The following is a 21,237-nucleotide window of genomic DNA, read 5'->3' on the forward strand; positions in this document are numbered from 1 at the left end:
TTCATTTGCTTGCTTCTAAAATTACCTGCCTTTATCTGCTTTTGCTCAAAACTTCTGCTGGCTTTCCAATTCCCTCTTCTAAGCCTTATACTGGCTTTCCATTAGGCTTCTCTGGGGGAAATCAGTAAAGATCAAAATATGTTAAGTCATCAGTTAGGCAGGCTTAACCCAGCTTTCAGCAATAGCTTCAAGTATGTTTAATACAGCCCTCTTTGCCTATCAGTTTTCTTAAAGTTATCATAGATAAACTTTTTTTGGAAGGGACTACAAAATGGCTATTTAACATTTTATTCCAAAATGAAGGTTGACAGAAATGGAAAAGTCTTTTGAATTTTTTTTTTAATGTGAAGTGTGAAAAACTTCATGGTAAATAGAAAATAAAACTTTGGTCAAGTTCTGATTTATACAGCAAAAAAACAAGCTCCCCCCCCAAAAAAATCAAAAAACTGCACCCAAACCAAAACAAAAGAACACCAACCAACCTAAACTTTTTTTTTCATCACAAAGATGATTACTTTGAAATGTGGGCTTGAATTGGGTCCCATACTTAGCATGAAGTCTTTGAAGAAGAAATCCAGTGAAAGAGGGCTGTCCATCTTTCCATTCATGTCTTCGTTAGATGTTGCTGAGTGACAGTAAATGGCCCTGCAGTGTGTCAGCTTCTTACTATATTGAATGATAAACTGTAAAAATGAATTAAAATATCTGATGCTGTTTCTTGTTTTGTGTATTTCAAGGGTCCTAAAGGTGAAGCAGTTGGTGCTATAACTCTGCCATTGCCCAGCAGTTACTTGATCATCCGAGCCACTTCAGAATCAGATGGTAAATACTTCATTCATTTTCAGCAGTGAGAAAGATGTTTCAATTGTCTTATCATGTCTGTTACAGCACTTTGATTGCAGTTTAATTGTTGTTAAGGTTTCCCTTTAATTTAGAGCATTCAGTTATGTTGGTACTAGTACTTTTTCATGGTTATTAAAGGAGAATATTGATCTAAAAGAAAAGTTATTGAACTCCTTGCAGTTGCCTTTTGTTGACAGGTAGAGGAGGGGGAAATGGTTATCTGTGATTTAGCTATATTAATGTATGTCTAAGTATCAAGTGCCTTTGTAAAGTGCTAATATGAATGTATTCTTATTAAAGCATTTCTTTGTTAAGTGCAGCAGTTGCACAGAGTTCTAGTAGCAAAAATTTCTTCAAAAATTAGTTTTGTAAACACCCTTTACTGGGAAGGTGGTGATCAGTGCAACTACCTTCCAAAGTTACAATGTGAAAAAAATTTAAGACTGTTAGGTAGCTGTTTCTAGCAGGTGCTTTTCATCTACTGGTTAATTAGGCATACCCCTGCAGACTTCAAAGATAGGACTCTCTCTGCCTTCTTTATTGAGAAATGGATTAGATACATGGAAAAGAAGTAAGGGGAAAAAAACCACAAATTTGCTCAGTTACTTTTTGCCAAAAGAAATTAGAATATCTGGTTTTTATCTTTTGAAATGTTATTTATATGCTATCATTATAGCTCTTTTTCCTCACGATTATCATGTTACTTGGGCAAATTTTGCCAAATGATGCAATTACTTAATCTTCATAACTAGAGCAGGGCTGAAGGCAACTTTGGGGGCATTCCACAGTCGTGGCCTGGGTAGAACCAGACTTGCATTAAGGAAGAAATGCTGGAATATGTTCTCATAAATCATGATTTACCTTGCTTGTCCTTCCCTGAAACATCCCTTGTGTTGAAGCTGGGTGGTTTGGAGTTGTTTTTATGTCCCCACCAGACCGTAAAATGCAATGCATGTAACATGGAACAACTCTGATGTGTGTCTTCAAAGGCAGTGCAAGCAGGCCCAAAGGGCTGATTTTCCTAGTTAGGAAACAGAAGTGGTGTAGTTCTGTTAAATCCTTATGTTTTAAGTCTAATATTAAATTTGTCTTTAGGCAGGTGTTGGATGGATGCTTTGGAGCTGGCACTGAAATGTTCAAGTCTGCTTAAGCGTACAATGACTAGGGAAGGCAAAGAACACGATTTGAACTCCTCAGCCGACAGTACTCATGTCTCTTTCTACGGTCTGCTCCGTCCTAACAACTTGCACGGTGGAGACAATTTACAGTAAGTGAATTGACTACTAAACCTGATTGCTTTTTGGCAGAACCTTGTAGTGATAATTTCGCCACAGGGAGGCTATGGCTGCTTTTTTTTTTGCTCCCGAGTTCTTTTTACATGCTTATTTGCAGTGTGGTTTACACCCTGCACATAAAATGAAAAAATCCTTTTTTAAGCAAAGTGGATCCAGGGGAAATTTGGCCCAAGGAACTTAGAATATTGCATCAGTAAGTTTAAGTACTCAGTTAAACTGTTCAAAATAGAAAAAATGAAAATTTTAAGTTGATGTCTCTTGTTAGCTTCAGCGGAAAATCAGAAGCTTAGTACACGTGACAGAAGTCGGTAGATGTGAATTTGAGTTGCTGTTCTTTAGTTAAAGAAATAAATAATCCTTTATTTAAATGGTTTCAGCATGAATCATCAGATGGATGAATAATAATTCAGTCACCTTATGATTAAATGCATTAAAGTTAAAATTGTCTTATATCACCTGATATCTAAAGACTGAGAGCCCTTGAGTTACTCCCTGATTATTTCAATAAAACTTTCTGCCAGGTTTTTGTGAGCACAAGCATCTGTGGAAATAAATTATTAAGTGTAGTGAATGAATGGCTGTAGTGGGTTGACTGTGGCTGGATGCCAGGCACCCACCAAGGCCTCTCTCTCACTGCTCTGTGCAGCTGGATAGGAAGAGAAAATGTAACAACAGGTTCATGAGTTGAGATAAGGACCAGAGGAAGTCACTCACTAAATACTGTCATGGGCAAAACAGGCTTAAGTTAGAGATATTAATCAAATTTATTACTAACAAAATCAGAGCTGAATAATGAGAAGTAAAATAAGACCTTAAAAAACACCTCTGCCCTACCCCTCCTCCTTCCCCAGTGGCACAGACAGACAGGGAGTGGGGGTTTCCAGCTGCTGCTTAGGGAGAGGAGTCCGCCATGAGGTCCCTCCCACAGGAGATAATTCTCTGAACTTCTCCAACATGAGTTCCTCCCACAGGCAACAGTTTTCCACAACTGCTGCCACATGGATCCCCCTTCCACAAGGGCAGTTTTTCAGGCACAGCCTGCTGCAGTGTGGGTCTCCCACAGGGTCACAGGCCCTACCGGGACAGTGCTCCAGCATTGGCTCCTCTCCCAACAGGTCTGCAGGTCCCTGCCAGGAGCCTGCTCCAGCACAGGCTTCCCATGGCTTTACAGCCTCCTCTCAGGCATTCACCTCAGTAATTTTCCACCAGTTCAATATACTTTGTGAAGATTTAGCTGTCCATTTGTCTTTTCTGTGTGGGCAGGAATTCTGTACTGCTGTTATGAGTATGCTGTTCCAGAGTGAGACCTGGACTGGGAGAAATGCAATTCTTTCTATGCAGTGCATAGATGGTCCGAGAAAAGCACAAAAAAGGCAAATGCTTGCCCTCTGCAACAATTAAAGGCCCTATCCAGATGACCAATCTTGGCTCAGCTGCAGTTTAGCACCTTCTTTTCACTCCTAGGAACAATATGAGTGCTGTGTACAATTCCGCTGGAGATCTGCACTCTGGAATAGTAGTTTAATATCAGCTGCTGGCCAAGATTACAATCACAGCAGTCAGCTACAAATGTGCATTAATTAAGACTATTGCTTTAATTAAGTACATTTTCTGGTATAGCATATTCTTAGAGTATCCAGTGTGCTTAATTGTCTAAGGAGCAAAACTGGCAGGTCTAGCTTTAAGTGGGTGGCAGAAGAGGGAGAAGAAAGGTGAAAGCAATTTTAGCTTCAGCTGAGAGAGCACTTTTTAAAGTAGGTTAATAGCAAGAGAAGGTTCAAGGAAAACCTTGGACTCATACTTGTTGAAGATGGTCACCTGAAAAATAGGGATGAAGAAAAAGCAGGCACGTTCACCGCTTTATTTTTTTTTTGCCTCAGTCATTAATACTAACAGTAGACTGGGCTGCTGATCTCCTTGACTTGGAGGCCTGTGAGTGCAGGATCAGTGATTTTCCATTTGTGAGCACTGAAATTGTAAGAGACCAGTTGCATCAGCTGAATATTTGTAAGTCCATGTGGTCTGATGTGATTCATCAGAATAGTTGGAGGAGCTAGTTGATGTTATGACAGGATACCTCTCAATTGTCTTCCAAGGGTCTGGGGAGTCTGAGGAGGTCCCCACTGACTGGAAACTAACCAACAGTATTCAGATTTACAAGAAAGGCCTGAGGAAAGACCCAGGAACCTATAGACCTGTACTGAGACTAACCTCAGTACATGGAAAAAGTGTGGAGAAGATGATACTGTGTTCTGTTGAAAGACATTTAAAGAACAATGAATCACCAGGCACAGTCAGCATAGGGAAAGTCACATTTAGCTAATAAGATACCCTTCATAAGATAAGGTCAGTTGCCTGCTGGATGAAGGTAAAGCAGTGGATGTAGTCTTTTGGATTTTATAAGGCTTTTGATATTGTCCCTCACAGGATCATTTTGGATAAATTATTCAGCTGTGAGATGAGCAAGGTCACGATGTGCTGGTTCAAGAACTGGGTGAATGGCAGGACGCAAAGGGGTGTGGTGAATGGGGCTACATCTGGCTGGTGACACCAGCAGTGTCCCTCAGGGCTCAGTCATGGGCCTGTTCAGTTCAGTGTTTTGATCAGTGATCTGCATGTAGGAGTTGAATGCACTCTTATCCATTTTGCTGACAATACCACACAGGGAGGTGCTGCTGACTCTCTCAAGGGATGAGAGGCCTTGCAAATCGATCTGCATAGATTGGAGAGTTGGGCAATCATCAATGGCATGGAATTAAAGAAGTCCCAGTGCCTGATTCTGCACCTAGGGCAGGGTAATGCCAGGAACATGAATAAATTGGCAGAGGAGTGGCTGGGGAGCAGCCCTGCCCTCACAGTGGCCTGAGGTGGGTGCAGGGCCAGATGAGGGGCAGTGGAAAGGGGCCAGGGGGTCTGTCTGACAGCGGAATCAACATGGGTCAGCAGCGAGCCATAGCAGCCAAGAGGGCAAACACCATCCTGGGGTGCATCAAACAGACATGAACCAGCTGGTCAAGAGAGGTCATTGGCTGCTATATTCAACATTTGTGTGGCCTCACCTTGAGGGATGTGTGCAGTTCTGGGCCCCAAAATTTAAAAAGGTTATGAAGGTTCTTGATTATATTCTAAGGAGGAGCAACAAATCTTGTTAAAGAGCTGGAAGGCATGGCCTGTGAGGAGGGACTGAGAACTTTCAGTTTGTCTAGTTTTGAGAAAGGGAGGCTGAGATGCAAACTTAGAGCTCTCTTACAGCTTTTTGAGGAGAGGAACTGGAAAGGGAGGTGCTGAATTCTTCTCCCTGGTATAGAAGCATGGGAATGGTTTAAAGTATCATCAGAAGAGGTTTAGACTGGACATTATGGTCCAGCGTCAGAGCATATGGAACAGGCTTCCTAGAGAGGTGGTTGATGTCCCAGGCCCATCAGTGTCATTTGACATTGCAGTGAGAAGAGTATACATCCTATATGTTTCCAGCAAGGCTAGTTTGACACTGCTGCCACCTCAGGCTTGATACTGACAATTTTGGTGTGTATTTTAAGATCCTGGTTTGGAAACAATATAATGATTGCATGAAGTTGAAGATTCATTTAGCCTTTGTTTTCAACAGGTTAAATGACAGTGAAATTGAGAGGCAGCACTACAAAGATCAAGATACATACTCTGACAAGTCTGATAAGGAAAATGACCATGACCACGAGGAATCTGATAACGATGAGCTGGGGAAAAGTGAAGACAGCGACAGTGACACATCGGAGCGACAGGATGATTCTTATGTTGATCCAGAACCAATTGATATCAAGGAAACTACTTATGTAGAACAGAGTCATGAAGAACTCGGGGAGGTAAAAGTGCTTTGATGTACTAAGCAAGCAGCTTCTCCAAATAGTAAGCTGATATTTTAAGGGTCAGGCTACACTTGAAAGCTGACTTACAGGATTGGCTTTCATATTTTCAGCAATAATGTATAGAAGAGGTTTTGTTCACCCATATTCTGCTCTGATTTGCCATTCTTGTGCTAATGTATGAGATTTTAACAGAGATAATGAAATTACCTGGCATATTGCTTAGACAGAAGGTACAGAAAGGGCCTCCTGTAGCAGAGATTCGTCATGACTACGTGTTCTTTTGTTTTTACTTCTGTTTGGGTTTTATTAACTTAGTCCTGTTTTTTTCTTCAAGAAAATCTTCGAGTTGAATGTTTGAATGCAACCTGACACTTTTTTTTCTCCTGCAAGAGAAAAGTTAAGCAGTTGTAATCTGCAGAATTTAGTGGAAGGCTTGCTGTGCTTCTGATGTCAGCTTGCATTCTAATGTTTCCCCAGAGCTGCTATTCCACTTCTGCAGGTTGTTTTATGTATTTGCCTATACAGGCAAATATGACAGTGATTTGTAAACCAAAAATCTTGGAAACAGAAATTGAAATAAGTCTTTTCAGAAATCTCCTCTTTCTCCTTAAGAGAAATGACTATGAGATTTTTTTTTATACTCATGAAACTTGAATATCTTATGCTTTAGTGCTTTCTAGTAAAATGTCTATACAAAGCAGTGTTTTAGGAAAAGCTGAGGAGTTTTAAGTCACATTTTTGAGTATGCATTTTAGAATTGTTCTGGAAAAAGGGATGCCTTTCCTTGCTTTTCCTACAACCATGGCTCTTGATTTCAGAAACTATATAATAGTTTAACAGGGGATAATATCTCCCCTCCTCTTGGACAGAAAGGAGCATGGAGTGTGGCTGCTGGTTTTGCTCAGTTACCCCTAAGTGGTGCATTTTCTTTAAGGAAAACCACTGATGCTACTGACTGATTCAAGGCAGTGAAAAGCACAGATATGTCAGCTTTTATGGTTGGGAAAAGCTGCTAGAATGAACAGCCCTTCGGTGTTAGTCCTGCATGTGAGAAGAGAGAGTAATGCAGGTGATGCCTAGGAAAGGACTAAGGAAGGATTTCTGAACAACATGCTACCTCAACATATTCTAGCCTAGAGATGATGAAAACAAATGCGGTTTTTAGTGCTGAATAGTAAATCTATCATACTTCATTAAAGATGTCTCATAAGTGTATTTATAGAAATTTGATCTAACTTGCATAGTTGCTTCAGCATCTCAGAATGGTTTATTTTAAGTGTCCATTTCCCATTCTTACCGCAACCTTAGAATGTGTTGACCTGTCTTCTGGAGGATTGTTTGCTTTCTCCTTTCTGTAAGCAGTTTTTTGGCTCATCCTAGGCAGGTGAGGCTGCTCAGACAGAAGAAGTGTCAGAAGAAAACAAAAGTTTTATCTGGACACTACTGAAGCAAGTCCGACCAGGGATGGACTTGTCCAAGGTTGTACTGCCTACATTTATTTTGGAGCCTCGCTCTTTTCTGGACAAGCTCTCTGATTACTACTACCATGCAGACTTTCTGTCTGAGTAAGTCTCTGGTTTTCATTCTTAGAATTTTTAAAATTAAAATAGAGTAACAGTGTCAGATACTGTCATTTTCTGAAAGCTAACTGCCTTGGGAGCTCATAGGTACATCTTGAAGTCTGGCCTCTCTTATAATTTAATAGCAGTCATGTTGCAGGCATTTCTGGTTTAGCTTCTGAAGATTTCTGAAAATGAGTTTAATTTTTTTTTCTCCAAGAAGCATATTTAAATATGAGATACCAATACTGGTTATTTTTTTTAATCCAGTGTTAAGTTCTGTCCAGATTTACAGTTGCCAGCTCAAATGTAGCTAATAAATTAAAGACTGTAAATTGAAATAATATTCAGCTCAGAGCTCCGCATGTAAGTAAGCTGGTAGTAAAAAGATACCAAAGTAGTAACCTATGAATGGAAGAACTTGAATGGGAATGGGACAGAATTTAATGTTCCAAAGAACAGACTCAAATATGGAAATACCATTTCTGGCATTTAGTTTGACTTCAATTTTGAAACAATTATTTGAAAACTTTAAATTTGGTGAGATCGGACTTGAAGCTTTATAGTAGTGCAAATCACAGACCTGTTTTAATCAGCTCATAGATTCAAGATACGTCACAACAATTGATAGCATGTTATACATGATGCAATACTGGTACTTGACCTGTGTTCTGTTTCACAGAGCTGCTCTTGAAGAGAATGCTTACAACCGCATGAAAAAAGTAGTGAAGTGGTATTTGTCAGGATTCTACAAAAAGCCAAAGGTATACATTCACATATTGTTTTGTCTTCAGTCACTGTGTCTAGTTTGAGGACTTAGGGATATGCTGGAGTAAGTTTTTTTGTTTGAATTTATATTTTAATGCATTTTTTTTTAAAAGCAAAGTTAAGTTTTCATTGCTTACACAAACACAACCTGGAAATTTCTGATCCCTAGCCATGCTTAAAATAGACTATATTCAGTTGTGTTTGTCCCATGGAGTAGAAATTGAACTAAATATTTTTTTATAAAGTTGAGCCAGTTCTATATTTACCATTCTTCAGTGATAACAGTCTGAAATTGGAAGACTAATGTTTCTACCACTTCATTTAGCTTTGCACTAAATACTCTTCTTAGTAGTGTTGTTGGGAAATAGTATTGACAGAAAGTACTTGCTACCTAACTTCAGACAAAAGCTCTGTAATAATTGTGAAAAGAAAAAACGAACCAAAACCAAAAACACTTACATTCTGTGTGTCCTTATGTGTAGAATAGTTTAGTGGATATACTGAATGTATGATAATTTCCTTAGAGTGAAGAGCAGACTAATTGGGCATAATATTCAAATTATGAAATCAAGTGCCATGTACTTCAGCATATATATTATGATAATTTTTTTTCCTGTGTTTTTCTTATCTTCAGTGATAGATGATAAAATGTTTTGTGACTTGTGTACCTGCACAGTATGGTTACTCTCTATTCAATTTCTGTTTAGGGACTAAAAAAGCCGTACAATCCTATACTTGGAGAATTTTTCCGCTGCATGTGGATTCATCCAAGGACAAACAGCAAGACTTTTTATATTGCAGAACAGGTAGATGTAATAACTGGAAACAATAATTTTAAGAAAAATAAATGTATTCTACGTTTGTGCTAGTTAAATTCTATGGTAGTTTCAAAAAAAGTATTGAAGTGTATGAATAGTACTCTAAAACCTCTCCTGGTGAGCATAGTTTTCTTTTAGTTGTCTCTTTTAAGTGTGCCTTCCTAAAGAGAGAGGGAGGAAGGCGTTTCCAATATTTCTGTTCCTCTTCCCCTGGAACAAGTCAACTGCTGATTTTCTTAACTCTTGAAATTCAGTAGGTGATTGCTTTATCTCTAAAGATTTTAGTCAAACTTCACATATATTAACTGCATTCTATTATGTACAGCCTGAATTTTGCATTGTCATTATTAGCTCAAAGTTTATACTGTATTTACTATATTGCTTGTTTTTGTTTGTCTCAAATACGGGGTTTTTTTTCCAACAGGTGTCACATCATCCTCCAATATCTGCCTTCTATGTTAGCAACCGCAAGGATGGATTTTGCCTTAGTGGTAGCATTCTGGCCAAATCAAAATTCTATGGTAAATAATGAGGTTTTTTGGTTGTATGTGTATTGAGGGATGCAAAATTGGTGCACATGAGCTGTGTTTTGTGGATGAAAGAAGGCTGTTAGAAGGATCCGTGTTTTGGTTGTTGTTTTGTCCTTTCCTTACAAAGTTTTTGCTACTGGTCTTCAGAATTTTAATTTCTATTTTTGGAGTGTTTTAATATTTAATTGGAGGCACTGTGTATTATAGTGCCTTCACTAGGATAGGTTGCAGTGTTAAATACACTGATATTCTTAATTGTATTGCTTAGTTATTAGGGTGTGTTGACTGTTGTCTTGCAGGGGGAGAAATGTGACTGTCTGTTTTTGAATTTCAGGGAATTCATTATCTGCCATACTAGACGGAGAAGGACGGCTAACATTTCTAAATAGGGGAGAAGATTATGTAATGACAATGCCATATGCCCATTGTAAAGGTAGTGGTTCTTTTCATTCTCTAGATGGCAAAGTTATGAGAAAAGAAGTTTGTTATTCTAAATAGTTCATTATTCTCAATAATGTGCTGTGTTGGATTCAAGCCTGTCATCTGGAGTGTTCTGAAGATTGGTGGCTCTAGGCTTCCACACATTTTATCAGGAGAAAAATACATCTGTTTAAGCCATGTTTTAATTTTTGACTGTTATACGTGCCTCCTCGAGCCAGAAGCTCTTGGAGGTATATAACACACCCAAGATAGCTCAGCTACCTTTGGAGGCATAAAATCAGCAGGATGGCTTCTGTTTGCACTGCTGGAAACAAAAAGGTTTAATAAAAGGCAAAATAACAAGCAGAAAAAAAAACTGAGCCAGGTGCAAGAAGTTCTTTCTCCTGGTAAAACACCTCACAAAAGCCATTAGTTTCTTTGTTCACATCCTTTTCTAGTAAATTGCCCAGGCAGGACGTTTTTGCTTTTGTCAAATTAGCTATCCTTAAGTTTGAGGTGAAGTCCCCTAGGCCTATGAGATGCCTTTTCACCTGACTGAGGAGAGAAATTTCTGGGCTTTTTTCCTTTCTAGCGGGACAAAGGATAGTTTTGCCACCCTGTCAACAGGGGGCACATTCCTGCATTTGACACAGGAAAAGATTTTTTTTTTCATAACTAGTAAAAAATAGTAAGATCATATATATAGTTATCTGTCAGTACATGATATTAATTTACTGTTTGAGTTGTCTTTTATTAGAGCAGCTTTGAGCTTTTCCACTATTCTCCTCTTTTATACATAAAAGGCGATGTAGTATCTACATCACAGTGTGATTTGATTATAAATTATCAACATTTGTCCTTCGTTTCACTATGGGAAATGGGTCAGTGCTTTGTCAAGTTTTCTGGAAGGTCAGTAATAGCACAAAATAGATTGAAGAATTGCTTATTTTTAAGCTGTAACTTACTCAGCATTGTCTATCCATATACTCCAGAATTCCCTTTTAGGATACACAGAATCACACAGGAAAGGTCATCTAAAAATACAGTTTTTCCTCTGGCACGAGGATGTTTACTCTAGTCCCCAAGTAACTTAGGACTTTTGTTTTGTTCAATTAAAAAAACATTTGTTTTAGCTGAGGGTTTTTATTTTGTTTTTTGGTTTTTTTTTTTTCTCTTGGAGGAATTCTGTATGGAACCATGACCTTAGAGCTTGGAGGAGTAGTCAACATCACCTGTGAGAAAACTGGCTACAGTGCAACAATTGAATTCAAACTCAAGGTTAGTGAACGCTGTGAGTGGGCATAAGAAGGAGAATGAACATAATGTCCATTCCCATAAGCTAAACAAAGGTTTCTGAAGTACTTCTAGATGGCTTCTGAAAAATGCATTTGCTGTCCATGAGGTGGAAACTGAAAAACCATTTTCGAGAAGTGTGCACATGGAGAGGGAAACTGTATTCAGTTGAAATTACAGGGGAAACATTAAAGTTGGGAGGCTGTGTTAACTGACAATTTGCCATGTCAGTCCACAGGATACATGGGCAGCCTGTCAAAAGGCCAAAAAAAATCCCTGGCAATCGTTGTTGCTGTTTGTACAAAAGATAATCTCCAGTAATGAATGGTCCTTGGCAAAGCCATGAAATTATTGTAGCAAATGACTGTGTCCTTTGGGATATCATGTCACTTTTATGCCTTATTTTCTGTTTTCTTTCAACATATGTTAGACAATACTTTTACTCAGAAAATCTTTTAAGAAGGAAAGAAGAACTACATACTCTGGTTTTAGACTTCTTTAAGATTAATATTGTATCTTCTACTTATTAAAGATATCAGGGCTGTTTACAGCACATTTCATAAAATCACGCTTTTCCTTAAGATTAAACATATAAACAAAAATAGTATGTTATTAAAATAAACATGAAACCATTTGTTTTTGTTTTGCAGCCTTTTTTGGGTAACAATGACAGTGTTAACCAAATATCAGGGAAAATTAAGCTTGGCAAAGAAGTTCTGGCTTTTTTAGACGGTCACTGGGTAAGTAGTGAGTGATGCTCTTTTATAAATTCTGGCTGACGGTTGAGACAGGTGAAAATAGCACTTAAGTACAAAAAAGACTCATGTTTTAAAAAAAAGCAAAGTACTACTTTTGCAGAAAGTATTCCAGAAAGTATAGAATCAACATTGTTCGATTTCCAGTTCTTCAAAGGTGGAAAAGTTTAAGTTTATGAAGAAAATGAAATGTTGCTTCACAATGAATCTTGTGAAATATTTTGGTATATGCATTAGTACTATGAAGAATTTTTATGGCACCAGCATGAAATATTTAAGGTTGTTTCAGTTCTGGGGAGGTGACATGGCATCACTCGTTTTTGAATGTGGTAATGATTCCATTGCATCTCTGTTCCAAGCTAGAACCTAGCACAGAGGGTAGAAATTGAATTTTCAAGTCAGCATATCTAATTATTCTTACTGCATGCATTCTAAAGAAAATAAATTCTTATTACCAAAAAAAAAAAAAAAAAAAAAAAAGGCTCTGACCTTGCTTTTTTGTTATTTTGACACTCTGAGATAATTACAATTAAGAAACCAATCATATCTGTTACAGGACAGTGAAGTTATTATTAGTGAGAAGAAGACAGGTGTTTCAGAGACATTCTGGAACCCAACATCTGAGATGAAGCAGCATAGATTACATAGATATACTGTGAAGCTTGAAGAGCAAGATGACTTTGAGTCAGAGAAGTAAGTTCACTATAGAACCATGTATTTATTTTTTCCAAAATAAAACTCATAATCTTCTCCAAAATAGAAGCAAATTATCTTTGCTTTCCCATATTTGATGATACTAGCCTTTGATGATAAAAGAAAGTAATACTGTTAAATATATTTATATATTTAACAGTATTACTTTAATTATTTATATACCTTACAATCAGAGAAATCTTGATAGAAATATAGATAAAACTTCTGTTAAAATGGTAATAATCTCTTTGGAGGGTGGTCCATTTACTTAGCCTATAATTGAGGAAATTGTTTGCAGTTATTTCTGTCAACTGGATTGTGATTCTGTATATTGTTCATTTGTCAGGCTTTGGCAACAAGTGACAAAAGCAATAAATAACAAAGACCAAATAAAAGCTACTGAGGAGAAATATGTTCTGGAAGAGGCTCAGAGAAAGAGTGCCAAAGAGAGGAAACTTAAGGGTGAAGAGTGGACATGCAAGCTGTTCGATCAGGATTCAGTCACAGGAGAATGGCACTATAAATATGCTGAGTGAGTTCTGGAGTGCTTGGTAATGTTGCTGAGCCTCTTCCTGTGGTTTCAGCAGCAAAAGAACGTATACATATAGATTATTTATGTATAATAACATAGCTGTGCTATGTTCTAGATTTTTTGGGGCATGGCAGTTTGGGGTGCATTGTCCTCCCTTTTTTCCCCCTAGACTGACCAGAACATCTACACAGATTTCCCCAAACTGGAAAATATGGTACATATGGGCATACCAGCTGGAAATCAGAAAATCTGGTGTCTGAAAATCAGAGAAGCCTATGCATAGTTGGATTGAGCCATTTAATTTGTTATATATTAGAGTAACTCTGAGAATAGCAGCTTTACAGAAATAGTTAATGCTGGGACCAGGTGGCTCTGCCTGGCTGTCAAATCTGTCCTGCACATGAGTGTCTGTGAATCTCTTTGTGTGATGTTCTGGGTCAGAAGCTGAAGATGCATCTGTCTCCCTGACTGCTGGAAGGATGCATTCTGTGTCCTCACCAATGTTGTAAAAGTCAACTTGAAGCTGAGCCCTTTACTAGTGATGGTTTTCACAGAGCACCCATGTTCTGCTGATTTTTTCTTAGTACCCAGCATGCTTCTGTATTGTAGGGATTGTAAAAGTAAAATATCCAACAATGATACCCACAAAGTTAAGTAACTTCGAATCCATGGATGCTGGAAGTATATTCCCATGACTAAATGTGGGAGGCCTTTGCCTTTCTGTACAAGAATGGTGATATTGAGGTCATTGCCTAAGTGTATGTACAGAGAAGAGTACAAAAATCCTGAGTACTCTACACATCGCCAGCAAATTTGGAACTTGGAGGTTTCCTGGAACCAAACAAGGAATCCTGTGTATTTAACAACTCTCAGTAAATTCCTTTTCCATGATTTTCATTCTAATTAAGTTTGTGTAGACTTTCACAACTGCAGGGAAATTCTCCAACTAGATTAAATGCTCAGTGAAGCACCCTCTCTTGGTTTGAATCCTCTAGTGCTGTTGATACCTCTTCCAATTGGAAGAGTTGTCATTAGTCCAGCTGAATGAACTGCCCATACTCTTGAACCCTGTGCAAAACCATTAGAAAGAGAACCATACTTGAAATCTGTTAGACTTTAAGATCTATCTTGTTAATCTGCATTATTCCTGATGTCCTTGAGGCCTTGTGGCTCAAGGATGTGCCACAGAAACTTTGCCATGTGCCAGAAAGCAGTCTGCACTGACAGCATTCCCTGGAAGAAGCCTCTCTCTCTTTTCAAGCATATAATGCTGGCTCACCACCTGGTCCATGTAGAGAGCAGTCTTCTACACTTTCTGTGCAAGATGTGTTCAGTGAGCTGGAGCATTTGTTAAGGTATCTGGATTATAGATTTAAGCATCTGGATTACAAATAGAGAAGAGAGCAATGCCTAGTTCTTAACCCAGTTACCTCAGATGACATTTAATTCAAGTCAGGTTAAGCTAAGATGTAAGTGCAGGTCTGTGTTCACAACATCTGAAACAGCTACAGCTACTTAAAAGGCATGCAGAAAGACACTAAAGGAAATCCCTGCTTAATGTACCCTTGCTCAAGCTCTGCATCAGAACATCCTTCCTGCAGCTCACTTGCAGCTTTTGTCCTGAAAACTCTGTAATCAGTGGTGACGTTGGTGTTTTCCATTGGCTGCTTGTTGTTCTCCAGTGAGTTATGTGTCTTATGCTGTTGTTTTTTGATTTTTGTTTTAAATTCTGTATCAGATTGTAATTGTAAAAGCGCTCTTAAAAAATCAGAACAAGAAAACTGTGCATAGCTCATTAGTGTCTCATGAAACCAGTCTTGATTACCATTAGCTACTTTGGGATGAAAGCAGGTTTGAGGTAACTGATTCTTAAACTCTCCTTCATAGGCTTTTTTTAAAAGGAAAAAAGAAAACTCAACAAAAAGCAGTCTAAATATTTTTAAATTCCCCTAATTTCCCTGTAGTTCTAAAATAATAACTGTATCTGAAGCAGGAAATCTTTCATGATTCAATCACATATGATTGGCAAAAAAAATTCATTATGGTATTGTTGGTTAATATAATAGTTTGTGCTCCTGTTAGCTGGCTGGGAGTTTGATCAGGACATGAAGTTCATTTTTTAGCTCTCTTGGCCGTGCAGGTTGAGACTGGACCGTAAGTAGAAGATAAGATCATGACGCCATATCTGATTTCTGTATAGAGAGAGAGAGTTATAGCCTCTTGACACTGAGTAGTTTCTGAGCAAAGAAATATTTCTTATTTAAATTGGTGTAGTACTAATAATATTTACTTTGTCTAGTACCAGACCATGGGACCCTTTGAATGATATGATCCAGTTTGAAAAAGATGGCACAATCCAGACAAAAGTTCGACATCGGACACCAATGGTATGTTCCAGTTCTAGTTCTGACAGCACATGCAAGATCCAGGAACTTGTATATATTATGCATTATCTGTATAAAGATCATTAGAGCGTTGGGATTGATGGGAAATACTATTATCCTACAAAAATGTTGTTTACACACAATATACAAAGTCTTTCACTTCTGTGTTGCATCCTAAGTGGTAGAAATTACTGGATTGGATAGGAATATAACATATGCAAACTTGAGCTCAGCAGTTTAATGTGTATTTTCCCTTAAATGGGAAGATGCACAAAATTCAGGTTGCTAATACATCAAAAATTTTAACTTGGACTTCTCTTAGATATTGTGCTTTTAACTGCCATTGTTGGAATGTGCTGCTTTGCTACAGTTCTCTGGAAATAACACATAAATTTTAAATTAACAAATGTATTTCTTTTTTTAGGTTACTGTCCCACAAATCAAACGAAAGCCATCCAGTTTGACAAAAGGAGAGTGTGGTTTCTCATCCCCAGAGCCTGATAACCAGGATTCCTCTGGGAGTGAAGGTACAAAAAGATACATTTACTTATGGAAATAATAAATTTATTTGACAACTGAAGAGTTCAGTGTCACGCATACTCTTCTTATCACAATATTTTTACAATGCTTTAGTTCTATCCAATGTGAAGCATGTTCTGGAAAACAAAGGAGCAGAATGGCTCTTGTTTTTAATTGCAAATTTTCCTGTCTTTTTAAATGCAGTGTAGGTAGGCTTAGGTGCTGCACATATTTAATATCTAGGGGAAAATAATGGTGTTCATAATCTGTTTTCTTTCTTAAAAGGTTAATTGCTTTAATTTGTAGATTAGTATGTGGCCAGAGGGTAGATTTTTGTTGTTGATAATGTTTGCAGACGCTAAACAATATGATGAGTGTTTAAAAGATATTTCAAGTACTTAAGTTGCTGTCCTATGGTATAAGTGACTCTAAAATAAAGTTTTCAATAGAAGCTAGTTAGAAAATTTTCTCCTCATTTTTACTACAGGTTTAGTTTGTCATTCGTACTTTGTTCCTTTTATGGCAGCAGTCACTTGAGTGAATTACATCTGGCTTCTGTATCCTTCTAGCTCAACTTACGAAGCATAATACAAGATTAAGGAAAAAAGGGGCAGACCTTGGTGAACTGCAGAGTGCCATTGAGTCTGTAAAGGAAACACAGGAAGACATTAAGAGGTAGTAATAATTAAAATGCTTTAAAATGGTTTAGAGAACAGTAATCTCATAGGAATTTTTTTCCCCTTAGAGGCTGGTATGTGTCTTTTCTCAAATATTGATTGCTCATTGATGTTTCAAAGCTTTCCTCTAAAGCTGCCTTCTGTAGGCAACCCTAACACAGTAGAAAATGTCAAATTGTCTAGTCTGTAATTGACAGGATATTGTTTTCTATCTTACAGGGAGATCATGGAGCTACGAGATAGAGTCACTTCTAATTCATCACCCGGGGACTACCATTCCTTGCAGTTTAAGCACTATGTCTTCATTGTACTCATGGTTCTGCTACAGCTTATCATTAATGTCTTGTTCAAATAAGAAGTGTGAACAAGGGCCTTCTTGAACTGGAATGATCAAACTGTTACTGGGGACCATATTTTAAGCTGGACTTTAAATGATGCAATATTATGTAAAAAAACTGTGTAGCAACAACTTACAGAACTTTGCCTCAGCATTCATGGTTCAGAATCATACTTGTGTCTACCCAGTTGCAGTAAGAACTGTGTAAGTGCCAGTACACTCTTGCTCCTGGTGTGTGCCTGTCTCGCAGTCATACGACATCGGCCTTGTGTTTATATTGCGTCACACTGATGAATCTTCACCACAGAATAGATCAAGCTAAACACTGAGGTCAGACCCCATAGGTAGGATGTGATTCCTATTATGGTAGAATGATAAACAGGCATACTTCATTACATATAAACTTATCATTTTTGTAACAAAAACTTTTGAAGTAGCCAACAGCTTTTGTAAATGGCATTGGGTGTTTGGAAGTAAACTTTTGTTGAAGGTCAAACAAATGCATTATTATATGAAAAATCGTGAGTGTTAGGAAAAGGCAAGTAAAAAGCTAAAGTCTTTGGGAAATCTGCAACATAATGTCCTTGATTAGTTTTGGAAGTATGAGGTTTTTATCCTGAATTACTGTAGGCTTGTAAGCCAGCTGTTTTATAGTTTTAAAACTTAAGATTCCTCTTAAAAACATTCCCACATCTACTGTACAGAGCACATTTTTAACAGTACAGCAGCCAGGGAGGTACTGTTTGGGTCTACTCTCTCATGAATTGCAAATGTCAAGGATTTCTGGTATGTTTGTAAGTCTTGAAAAATCTACAGCTTTGGATTTACATTTGTGTATGGCCATGTCATAGTAAGCAGACAGACTGCTCATGCCAGGACTCATGGGTATTTTTGGAACAAAACGTCAAGGGGTATGCTTAGTGTGTAGCTTGAGCTGAATCTCCAAAAGGCAGTGTAGAATAGGATTCAGTCACTGTCATGAGCAGAGTTGCAAATGAAAATGTGTGTGTTTACACAGGGAAAGCTCAAAAGTTGTGTGTTGGCTAACATCACATATCTCAAAACAAATAAGAAGAAAATCCAAGTGTTTGAAATCCCTGTATACTACAAGCATATACTACCTACCAGAATACATGGATGCACCTTCTTAGTATGCTGTAGCCATACAAATTCATTCAAAGCTTAAGTTTAAATTCAAAACCAGGGTTTCTAACATTTTTTATTTGAAGAAATATATGCATGTATAGAATTTGTAAAATTCCAGCCCAGGTGAGACAACAGGAGGATGAGTGGCACAATATGAAGGACAGCCAAGTTTGTTTTCAGAGGATCCTCTCAGGAATCAAATCCATCCTGGGCAGTGGAGCAGTTTGAAAGTCATGTTTGGCTTTTTTTTGTGGCCAGGTTATGCCTCTGCCTTGGGCAGCCTGCCTGACTCTCCAGATGATCAGCATTTCTGTTCTGCATCAGTCTCACCTATAGTAAAAATACTGTTTACTCGTTTATCTGTCCAGCTTATATATTTCTGTGGCTGACACTTCCACACACCTCCCCTTCTCTTTTACCTTTCTTCTTCCGTGGGCCTCAGCTGTGTAAAAGTCTATTGTGTAAGCAGTGAACTTCAGCATATTTTGTACAGCTTCACATTAGCATGATTTGGTCTTGAATAATTTTTCTGGAACATGTTATGTTAACCAGACCTTGGGCAAGACCAAACCTGGTTGGATTGCTATTAAATCTACAGCTGATGGGGCAAAATTTGTGAACATAGAAAGTCCCTTCATAAACAAACAAAATAATTACAAATGCCTCAGTCTCTAAATGGAAACTGAAGTTCCCCATGTATGAAATGGCATTAAGAAAGCAGAGTATTACGGCATTCACTTTAACATTCTTAGCCTGGAATTTGGATGTTCATTATTGCATTCAGATGTCAAGGCTTCACCTGTCTTAAGATCCATTACAATCCTTTAAACATACTCTGAATGTGCGAATAATCCAATGACTGAGAATTGGGCAATAACTTCAATCCCCTAAAATAATACTCTGCTAAATTTGTGGTGCTGAAACTCTTGACTGATAGTTTCAAGCTTTTATCTTCCTTGTAAATAGAAATGTCCTTCTGCCTTTTCATGCTGATTTTTTCAATCACTTCTATCCAAGAGCAGTGAATAACACAGTCTGCATGTGTTTTCACATGGCCTGCATGGTAGTGACTGGATTTGACCCAGCCAGCTGGCTGGCTGGCAGTGTTGGGCAATGTCAGACTAAAAAGATAATCCATAGCTGAAGTTCATGCTTAGCTCAAGATGAGTGAAAGGCTTGAACACAGCAAAACAAAATCCTTATGCTTATTTTCCTTTTCAGCTTATTTTTTAGAGTTGAATTCTGCTGAAAAAGTGTTTTTAGTGATGATCTGGAAAGGTAAAGGATATGTGATGAAACTTCTTGAAAAGTAAAATTGCATGACTTTCCGATTAGATAAATTCTGAAAAATACAGTGAAAACCTAGTAATTCTTATTTTGCTGGATTTTGTATTGAATAGAACAAAGAAACCTCTTCCCTATTTTTTACTGTACAGTTGGTCACAGACATGTATGGATCCTTTTCTTTAGCGTGTCACCATTGTCCTCTTTAGCCATGATGTACAGCAGATCTTGACTACTACCTGCTTAAGACTGAGCTCTGCACATATATAAAAATTGATTGTACAGTTTGCAGATGCTTGAGGGCTGTGGCCTTCTAGTTTTTAAAGTTTATAACAGCACTTGTTTTCACATTTGATTTCCAATTCCTGTTTTGTTTGGGTTTTTTCCCTTGTACAGGAAATATCTGCAGAATTTGCCAGGTGGTTTTGTTGGGTTGGTTTGTTTGTTTTTAGATGCACTCTATGCCTTTAATTTGCCATTTAGGTACAGGTTGCCTAACTGGGTACAGATAACCTAAGCTAAGAAAAAGTAAATATGCCATGTGAAATGCAACAAGTATCATTTTCAGTAGATGATATTTCTTGAATTTCATGTGTTGATTCCTTTTAAATAGCTGATATCACTTGATGAGGGTGTATAGTCCGATTTTCATGTCCTTCCTCCCACTTGTGAAATCTTTGGTTTTCTTGTAAAATGTAATGGTTGTGGTTTCTTCTTTTTTGTTTGTTGTTTGCTGCCCTTCTGTGCCTTTGGCAATTTTTTTTTCCTAGGTTCATGTTTATGAAACAGAGTTGTAATTCAGTGTTTCTTAAAGGCTGTTATTTTTAGCTATTACCATTGTTTGTGTAAATAATGTGTAACAAAAATTCTGTACATCTCTAAGTTTTAATTATTTTTATTTCAGGAGTACCCGCAAATCACAGAAAATTTAGCAGATATTCAAGTATTGTAAACAGTGCCTTCTTGATGGGTTTCTATGCTGTTCGGAGACATGTAAAGATTTGTCAAATTTGTGCCATATATATCAGATCTTTTGTGAGGGCTATTGTGTTTGAGAACTGATGTTCCTGCTTAGTCAGTCTCTCGGGGTGGAAAAAATCAGCTCTTAAAACATTACACTATTTCTCCTTTCTGGCTGGTGAGCCGAAAGTGGAGGATTTGGGATGTTTACAGTGAAGCTGCACTACTCTGTGGCAACACAGAAATAGCTCGAACGATGTAACTTCGGGGTGAGATTATGTGAGCTCCTTCTCCTTAACTTTTTCTCCTTTATGCCCCACCCCGGCCTTTCGCTCTGCCAAGCGGGAAGATTAGCCCTCAGGACACAGCGCCCGCTTCCCCGTCCCGCGTGTCCTGCCCTGTCCAGCACCCGGGATCACCGCTTTGTCTGAGGGATCTGAGCTGTTACGGTCCGCCTCCAATAAAGATGTGTCCCACCTCCGCGTCTCTGGGCTCTGTGCGCCGCTCCCTGTCCCGCTCCGCAGTCCCTCCCGCGTCCCCCCCGCCCCGCCTCGCCCCTCCGCCGCTGCCCGGCCGCCG

At 38.2% G+C, this 21,237-nt stretch overlaps 1 protein-coding gene across 11 annotated transcripts in view; it reads left to right on the plus strand.

Moving 5' to 3' along the window:
• Positions 1-17,301, plus strand: part of OSBPL8 (oxysterol binding protein like 8) — a 78,244-nt gene extending 60,943 nt beyond the window's left edge. For all 11 annotated transcript variants that reach the window (XM_041411253.1, XM_041411252.1, XM_041411262.1 and 8 more), the window contains 16 exons: positions 738-822; positions 1,939-2,110; positions 5,746-5,980; positions 7,364-7,548; positions 8,225-8,306; positions 9,018-9,116; positions 9,553-9,649; positions 9,993-10,091; positions 11,259-11,356; positions 12,022-12,111; positions 12,683-12,819; positions 13,166-13,351; positions 15,651-15,738; positions 16,160-16,262; positions 16,824-16,929; positions 17,151-17,301. In XM_041411253.1, coding sequence (XP_041267187.1) covers positions 738-822; positions 1,939-2,110; positions 5,746-5,980; positions 7,364-7,548; positions 8,225-8,306; positions 9,018-9,116; positions 9,553-9,649; positions 9,993-10,091; positions 11,259-11,356; positions 12,022-12,111; positions 12,683-12,819; positions 13,166-13,351; positions 15,651-15,738; positions 16,160-16,262; positions 16,824-16,929; positions 17,151-17,286 — 1,998 coding nt within the window. In that variant the 3' untranslated portion in view covers positions 17,287-17,301. The remainder of the gene's footprint in view (positions 1-737; positions 823-1,938; positions 2,111-5,745; positions 5,981-7,363; positions 7,549-8,224; positions 8,307-9,017; positions 9,117-9,552; positions 9,650-9,992; positions 10,092-11,258; positions 11,357-12,021; positions 12,112-12,682; positions 12,820-13,165; positions 13,352-15,650; positions 15,739-16,159; positions 16,263-16,823; positions 16,930-17,150) is intronic.
• Positions 17,302-21,237: the final 3,936 nt, after the last annotated feature.

Source organism: Onychostruthus taczanowskii, unplaced genomic scaffold (assembly GCF_017590055.1).
Source record: "Onychostruthus taczanowskii isolate IOZ18803 unplaced genomic scaffold, ASM1759005v1 scaffold35, whole genome shotgun sequence".
NCBI lineage: Eukaryota > Metazoa > Chordata > Aves > Passeriformes > Passeridae > Onychostruthus > Onychostruthus taczanowskii.